Here is a 7,906-nt window from a genome sequence, read left to right as displayed (position 1 = left end):
GATAGTATACATTGCATAAATAGAAAGAGGTTAACTATTTGAACCTGTTGCACGAGTTCTTGAGTTTGTTTAGCTTTCTCTTCTGCTGGTGTGGGCAGGTCTTCGTTCGATTCAGCCCCTTTCTTTCCCATATCAGCCAGCTTCCCCACGACGAAAGCTGTACATTCCACCATTTCTGCAATTGTTTCTAACGTTTCCACTACGTTGCCTATATTTTCTGAAAGACAAACATTTTTTTATACCAATCCATATTTTTAAACTAAATGAAATCGTTGATTAAAGAAAAATTCAGAAGTATCTAGTATACAGTTACTTACTCATGAGAGTCACAATGGTTCCTATTTTAGCTGTGCATGATGGTATAACTATCGAAAACACTATCCCTGCAACCCACTGTCTCCTGAAATACAGTATAAATAAAATCCTACGTAATTTAGTACTAAAGTATACTGTAATTAACGTTGCACTGGTGTGAACTTGAATTACGTACCATTCAGAAGAATGTCGCCTGGTAGGAACTGGAGCTCGAAGATTGTCATCAGAATTACCAGCCTTTGCCAGCCTATATACATTTGTATTCATCAGGATTCAGGTCATTGAATCTGTGCTCCAGAAGGTGAAGTAAAAGATAACTGAAACCACAAATCATACTGAAACCATGTACTTACACATGTATGTTGTTTTGGGGGGCCTTAAATCTGATGTTTGATGGATGTAATATTTGGTTTCTGGAGAAGAGGTATCGATGTTTCACGTTAGGTAGGCTGCAAGACTTGATCTTTGAAGATGTAGTCCTGATCAGGTAGCGTTGGAACATTAATGTTTTAGACATGCTAGTGTAGAGTTTTTTTAGTTGATAAGAGTAACAGACAACTGCAGAGAGGGGCTTAGTTTCGGGTTACATATAAGTTTTGTGTTGGCGGAACCAAGGGAGACACATCCCCGGCTGATTTTCAGAAGTTAACATAGAAAATTTATCAAGCAGATGTAAATATATATATACTCGAACATTTCTATCAAGTTTCTTACAAGGAATGAAAGGACAAGGTGCGGAAGTCTCTATGCATAAACACTCTTCGCTTAGCAGATTGGTAAGATCTCGACAAACAGATTTTGACAAAGAACAAAGAATATACATTACACCTATTTTGTAATACAAGAATACGAAACAAGAAAAGAAATAAAATGCGAACATTGTGATACACAAGAAATAATCATAGATGTTCCTTTGCTATGTATCCTGTCCTATTTTTCTAAATGTATGCATCACCTATTGCTGATAAATGGAAGGCACCTGCAACAAAGATTGGTTGCAGAGCACCCTAAGCCGTCTCGTAGAGCTGTGAAGAGATACTTAATGCTAAGCCATGGCAATTTTCACCGGATTAAAACATCATTGGTGATTCTGAAGAGCAGCACACACCGATAGCAACAATGTGCGAATTACAGATTTTTTTTTTCTGGCGAAGTTGTAAATATAAAAGCTGCAATTTACTAGAGAAGAGAAATAAGAGAAAGTTGCAGAACTAAAACTCAGTAACTCACACCCTTATAGGAGAACTGCCTGACTGATTCAATATTATACAAATATCAAAATTGAACGAGTATGAAAAGGCTAAAATGACAGTGCTCAATATGATGAAGCTTATTAGGTTTATGTTTATAATGTAGTATATTTACAAGAAGTTGCAAAAGCTTTAGCCTGGAAGAAAACAAAAACATATTCTGAGTAATGGACCTTAAGGAAATCTTTTTACTAGTCTATCCTCGTGCCCGGTTTCTTGGCGATCGTCTGTAACATCCGGACTGCTGGATTCCATCATCTCTTCTACAACATTTCCAGGTTTTCCCACCTGCAGATTCATAAAAGCTAATTACTATTAGAGGACGTTGGGAAACGTGCATTTTATTTCAATGATGGATTTCAAATAACAGCATTTGAGTTGTCATTTCAAATTCTCAGGTTTATACTAATATTTGAATGTCCTGGATTTTATATGAAATCCAAATCCATATTCCCAAACAGGTTATTTATTCAAATTCAGAATTTCAAATGAAATCTAGGTTCCCAAACGGACCCTGTAAATTGAACTACACATTCCCAGTAAGCAGTGATAATATGATTTTCACGCAAATTTCACCCTTACTCTCATAGAAATGCTGCTCCATGAAAATTTATTATTAGTATCATATGATAGTAAGGTGAACATCTTTGCTGGTAATTCTTTGAGGAAATTTATGTTTTGCATAAATGGATATATGAATTACGAAGAGTAATTATTAGACGAGGTTGTCAGATATGGAAGTGCATTCATCTAATGAATGTTACAGTGGATCATTAAGAGTTTAAGACCAAATATATTTCAACCTGGTGCATGAGTTCTTGAGTTTGTTTAGCTTTCTCTTCTTCGATCGATTTAGCCCTTTTCTTTGCCATATCAGCCAGCTTGCTCCCCACTCCAGTTGTACTTTCCACCATCTCTGCCATTGTTACTGATGTTACCAATACGGTGCCTATATTATCTGAAGAAACAACAATTTTTATACCAGTCCATATCTATTAAACTAAAAAATAGTTAACTAAAATAAAAATTAAAGGGTATCTTATATACTGTTACTAACTCTTGATATTCGCAAGTGTTCCTATTGTAGGCGTGTATGATGGTATAAACATCGAAAACACTATCCCTACAACCCACTGTTTCCTGAAATTAAGAATAAACGAAAGCCTAAAGTTGTGTTCACTTGGATAGAATAGAATGAGGAGAGAATTAGCGTTTGCAATGATGGTACCATTCAGAAGAAGGACGCCTGGGAGGAATTGGAGCTTGGAGATCGTCATCCGGTTTACCAGCCTTTGCCATCCTATTTTCATTTATATATGCATGTATTCATCATTTCATTTAAACTGAAACCACAAGTCAATTTAAACCAAGTACTTACACATATATGAAATTTTGGCGGGCCTTAAATTTGATGTTTGATGAATGTACTATTTGGTTTCTGGAGTAGAGGTATTGATGTTTCACGCTAGGCAGGCTGCAAGCCTTGATCTTTGATGATGATGTCGTGATCAGGTGGCGTAGAAACATTAATGTTTTAGACATGCTAGTGTTGTACAGTTTCTTTAGTTGATGAGAGTCACAGCAACTGCAGAGGGAAACTTGGTTTCTGGTTATGAATATAGGTTCGTCTTTGGAATATAACTAGTGCATATCCCAGTGGCGGAAACAAGGGAGGCTAACCTATTTATATCACTGACCTTGAGAAGTTTAATAGAATTTTTATCAAGGATATGTAGGCATGTCTGTATATACTCGAACATTTCAATTGAGTTTCCTCCAAGACAACTAAGCTGCGGAAGTCACTATGCATAGGCATTACTCTTCGTTTAGCAGATGTGTAAGATCTCGAGAGGAGATGACAGACAGATTATGACAAGAACAAAGAATATATGTCACATCTATCTATTAATACAAGGATAAAACACAAGAAAAGAGAAAAATGCGTGAACAATTGACACACTGTCTAGCTTTAGACATCTCTGTACGCATGATGAATGTTCCTTTGCTATGTGTCCTGTCCTTTTTTTCTGAATGTATGTGGTACATTTCGTTGATTAGATGATATAACTGATCTGATAAAGGGATTTGAACTATGAACTACTACGAGCAGCCCCAGTGCACGGAGCGTTTGCTAACGTGACCTGTTAGGCATCACACTTACAATCAAACAGGCGCGCACTTGCTCTTGAAGGCAGAACATTTTTTTTAAACAACTTAAACTGTGTAGAGTATGAGAATCAGTGATGCAGAACATGGTTAAAATTATTTAGTTAGTAAAGAAAAACGTATGTGAAGAAAACATGGTTAAATTTGCATTGGTAGGCTCACTTCACCATGGACTTATCTTTCCTAGTATCAAGATGAAATAGGAAAGAGTATGAAATATGATTTATGTTCCACAGTTAATTGAAAAGCTGAGTTGAGAATTTATTAAATTAAAAACTCGTGCAACAAGATGTTAGGTTTTTTGAAGAAGGGACAAGATTCAGCTAGATATTCATCCTGCCTTATAAAATTGTGACGAGATCCTTCGCGGGATGATAACAGTTTGGAACCGACTCTAACAGCAACGGTACAAGAACTCAAAAAATGTTGAGCCAGGAGATCAGGGAACTGAGTGAAGGCATCTCATGATTCATCATCTCTTAGAATCACAGCTACGGGACAAAAATAATACAAAAGCCTCTGAAAAGAACAAATAACAACAAGAAGTCAGAAATTCTCTCATTCGTCTATGTTTAGTTTGCATATATATGATCTGTAAACAACACTGAAAGTTGCACTCATTATGCCTTTATATGGTTTTAGATGCAATGTTGTAAGAGCCGGTTTGTCTGGGCTTTAAGTCCGAGGCTTAAAGTTATTTCCGACTTTACACTAAAAAATGTGTGTTTGTGTAATAAGCCTGAAACTGACTTAAAGTCAGAAATCCAGAAACTAAGGGCTTAGCAAAAAAAATATATATATATAATGATCGGGGGAACAGAGATGCAACAATAATACAGAGAAGAGGACTGACCTCTGCATTTTGGTCTAGACGATGTATGTGTTGAACATTTAGTTTTCTTGGATAAGATTTAAACAGTATAGGCTTAAACTTTGGTTAATCTCTTCCCTGATCTATTTTCATGCCCTGTTTTCTGACTACCGCTTGTGGCAGCAGGATTTCTGGAGTCCATATCTCTTATTTCGCTCCCGAGTTTGTCTACCTGCAGATTCATAATAGAATAATTACAACAGTGGTGATACAGTTATTATATATTCAGTAGACAATTCCATGGATTAGCGAAATTAATAAGTGGACGACTATCTAAATGGATGTTACAGATGATCTCTGAGAGTAATTATCTTAACCTGCTGCACGAGTTCTTGGGTTTCTTCAGCTCTCTTTTCTGCTTGTTCGGTCAGGCTTTCGATTGTTTCAGCACCATCTTTCAGGTTTTCATCCTCGGGCCTTATCCAAAACAGATAGACAGGTAGAAATTAGGACTTTTTTCAAAAATATTGAAGTTCAATTTTTTTTTTCTTCCAAAAATATGGTGCAACCATATATGTAACCTCAAATTTATGCTAAAACAATATTCTTACCTGTGGATTCTTCTGCCTCGATCCTTATGGTGGCTTTCCTCTCGTCTCGTGGCTTCAATTATTTTAGTTTCCATTATATCCTCTAAATCTTCTGCCATATTTTGTACCTGTGTTTACGTGAAAGCTTATTGCTGGGAACCAATATTGCACATCAAATATTGTATCAAGATTTCATGAAAGCTTATCAATTGCTCCTCTATATGTCTATCTCAATCAATAAGCTAGGATTTCTGTTTGCATTTGAACTATACATGCTTTTATGGAGAATAAGTAAATTATGAGAGTGACCAAAGCAACCTCTTTGATAAGTTCTTGGGCTTGCTCAGCTTTCTCATCGACTCGTTCGGCTAGATTTTCAATTGATCTAGCAAGATCATCGAGCTTTGTTCCGTCAGGCAGCTTTTTCTCTGCTTCCTCAGCGAGCCTATCCACGAGCTCAGCTAGATCCTCCACCACTGCTGCTGCTGTTTCTGCTGTTTCGAACATCTCATCCACTTTGTCTGAAAATGATAATTAACTCAGGAAAAATTTAACTAAAACTTAAATTAGCAAAAACACATTGTTTTTTCTAATGACAATTGCTGAAAAGGACAATAAAAATACTATCCACTCATACTCACCCTTGAGGATAGCAAATGGTCCCATTCTGAGCCTGTATGATGGTAAAATGAAAAAAAACAATACCCCTACAGCCCATTTCTTCCTGCAATGAAATAACACAATGCAAATTCTATAATCTGAATTCTATACCTCACACAACTCTTTGATTATACGTCAAATTTTACGAATATCTTCATCAGAACTAGGTACCATTCGAAAGGAGGACGCTTGGGGGGAACTGGAGCTTCATCCTTAGACTCATCATCAGAGTCATCGTCAGACTCATCATCGGAGTCATCCTTTGCCCGTCTATTTACAAAATTACAATCAATTCATTGAAATTTCTACTGTATAATGAAAAAACAGAACTGAAATTACCAAAGAAACTCAAAATAAATACTCACACAATAATTATACGTTTTGCATAAATCTTTAAGTCGACGTGTAACGAATGCAATCTCTGGTTCGCGACAAATAGGTGCTGGTTTTTAGGGGGAAGCAGGCTGCAGGGTCTGGAATTTGGAGATGAAGTAGTAAGGTGGTACTGAAATTGTAAAAGAGTAGACATGCTACTGTATAGTTTGTTGAAGGTGATCAGAAAACAGGCAAGTCTCAGCTACAGTAAGAGGCTTAGATTTGTTAAGTAGGTTTGTGTATGCAACACAGGTGGTCCAGTGCAGGGGTGCGAAAGAGAGACCAATGTAATGTTTGTTTGTGGCATGCAATTATTTTTAACACACAATGCATCAACAGAAAACGTGTAGCACAACATTTGCTGGATGACCCTGTATATTATATCCAAAAAAATGTTTGGACATACAAATCAAATTCTAGTACTCGTTCTGTTCTGATTTTATTATTATTAATAATGAGACCACTCATTCGTATCATAAGACTAATCAAAACTCCCTTGATTATCACTTGAAGGAAATCATGTCATTTGGGTTGAATGGTCACATTGGGCCAAATTTGCAAGTCATTATAGCATCTCCAATGGGTGGCACCCTTCGAGGGGTGCCAATTTTGACACATAAATCAAAATATTATTTTTTATATTCACACTCTTCCAAATTATTTTTAGCATTTTTCTTTCAAGATATACTCTAATAGTTGGCACTCCAAGTTGCCAACTTTGTTAATAGAGAAATAATATTTTATGTATTATTGAGACCACACATCTATATTTTATGTATTATTGGGACCACAAATGAAGTTGACACCCTACTTTATGGGTTGCCAACTTTTGGCACTCCAAAGCCAACTCACTTGGCACCCCAATAGCACTCCAACATCTCTAATGTGAGTGCCAACGAGAGTGCCAGGTCCATGTCATGCCACATGGCATTGGCACCCCTCTTAGCACCTCCCATTGGAGATGCTCTGAAGTGTTTATGAAACACATGCCTGAAATGATGATATAGACATTAGGTTTTATGAAAAGATTCATAATTTTCATATTGTCCGGTCACTCGGTGTTTGGAAAATCCCTACACAGTTTAATCCTAAATTTTTTGATACTCTCTTCGGTCTTTTTTATTTTTCCCGTTTAATATGTCGGAACCGTTCATAAATTAGACAAATTACTAATTTACATCTGATTTATGAAATTATATATAGCCGTGATTTTGTTGGATTCGTATTGATGAGTATTTTAATACAGTGAAATTTTATATATAATACTAATATAAAATTAAAGATATTAACAATAAAAAATGTGTGTCTGCAAATGTGATTAAACAAACCGAAAAGGTATTAAGTGACGAATGGAGTATGTATATATGTTATATCCAGCAGATCCATTTCTAAATTTTTTCACATCCCAACATTTTTTTTTATATTGAATATATATAATAGTAATCATACTAACATGTATATACAATACTAACATAGATATATCTAGGTCCGGATCAGCTATCATCTCCACGACTCTACGTACCAAAAGGGAAAATAATTGAAGGATTTTTGCTATATGTAATTTGAAAAGTCTACATTCCACAGGCAAGGAAACACTCTGATGGGAATGGGACTCTGCCGATTTTGCCATTTTGGAGTATGCATTTTTTGGCATTTATATACACGAGTTTGGACCCTGACCCTGAAATACGAAAACAGTTTGGCCCACGCATCGTGTAACACATGGGTCATGGTATGCA

At 36.2% G+C, this 7,906-nt stretch overlaps 1 protein-coding gene across 2 annotated transcripts; it reads right to left on the bottom strand.

Moving 5' to 3' along the window:
- Positions 1-317: 317 nt before the first annotated feature.
- Positions 318-6,522, bottom strand: LOC108208198 (uncharacterized). Of its 2 annotated transcripts, XM_064085655.1 has the most exons (14): positions 6,158-6,522; positions 5,964-6,062; positions 5,774-5,856; positions 5,451-5,653; positions 5,154-5,260; positions 4,920-5,019; positions 4,585-4,774; positions 2,944-4,250; positions 2,794-2,865; positions 2,623-2,705; positions 2,369-2,523; positions 669-1,853; positions 491-562; positions 318-400 (listed from the first exon to the last, which is right to left on the bottom strand). In XM_064085655.1, exons 1-7 carry the CDS (start codon positions 6,319-6,321, stop codon positions 4,658-4,660), a joined length of 873 nt encoding a protein of 290 aa, XP_063941725.1. In that variant the 5' UTR covers positions 6,322-6,522; the 3' UTR covers positions 318-400; positions 491-562; positions 669-1,853; positions 2,369-2,523; positions 2,623-2,705; positions 2,794-2,865; positions 2,944-4,250; positions 4,585-4,657. The 2 variants fall into 2 exon arrangements, with proteins under 2 accessions (XP_063941725.1, XP_017234192.1); XM_017378703.2 differs by having other exon boundaries at positions 2,794-4,250.
- Positions 6,523-7,906: the final 1,384 nt, after the last annotated feature.

Source organism: Daucus carota, chromosome 1, assembly GCF_001625215.2.
Source record: "Daucus carota subsp. sativus chromosome 1, DH1 v3.0, whole genome shotgun sequence".
Lineage (NCBI taxonomy): Eukaryota > Viridiplantae > Streptophyta > Magnoliopsida > Apiales > Apiaceae > Daucus > Daucus carota.
The sequence above is the reverse complement of the archived record's forward strand: the minus strand, read 5'-3'. Positions and strand labels throughout refer to the sequence as shown.

Excerpts from the sequence above, each read along its gene's own strand:
- LOC108208198 (XM_017378703.2), bottom strand. The coding sequence starts at position 6,321 with ATGTCTACTCTTTTACAATTTCAGTACCACCTTACTACTTCATCTCCA. Across the intron at positions 5,654-5,773 it reads ACCATTTGCTATCCTCAAGG|ACAAAGTGGATGAGATGTTC; the intron begins GTGAGTATGAGT and ends TATCATTTTCAG. Across the intron at positions 4,775-4,919 it reads CCCAAGAACTCGTGCAGCAG|GTAGACAAACTCGGGAGCGA; the intron begins GTTAAGATAATT and ends ATGAATCTGCAG.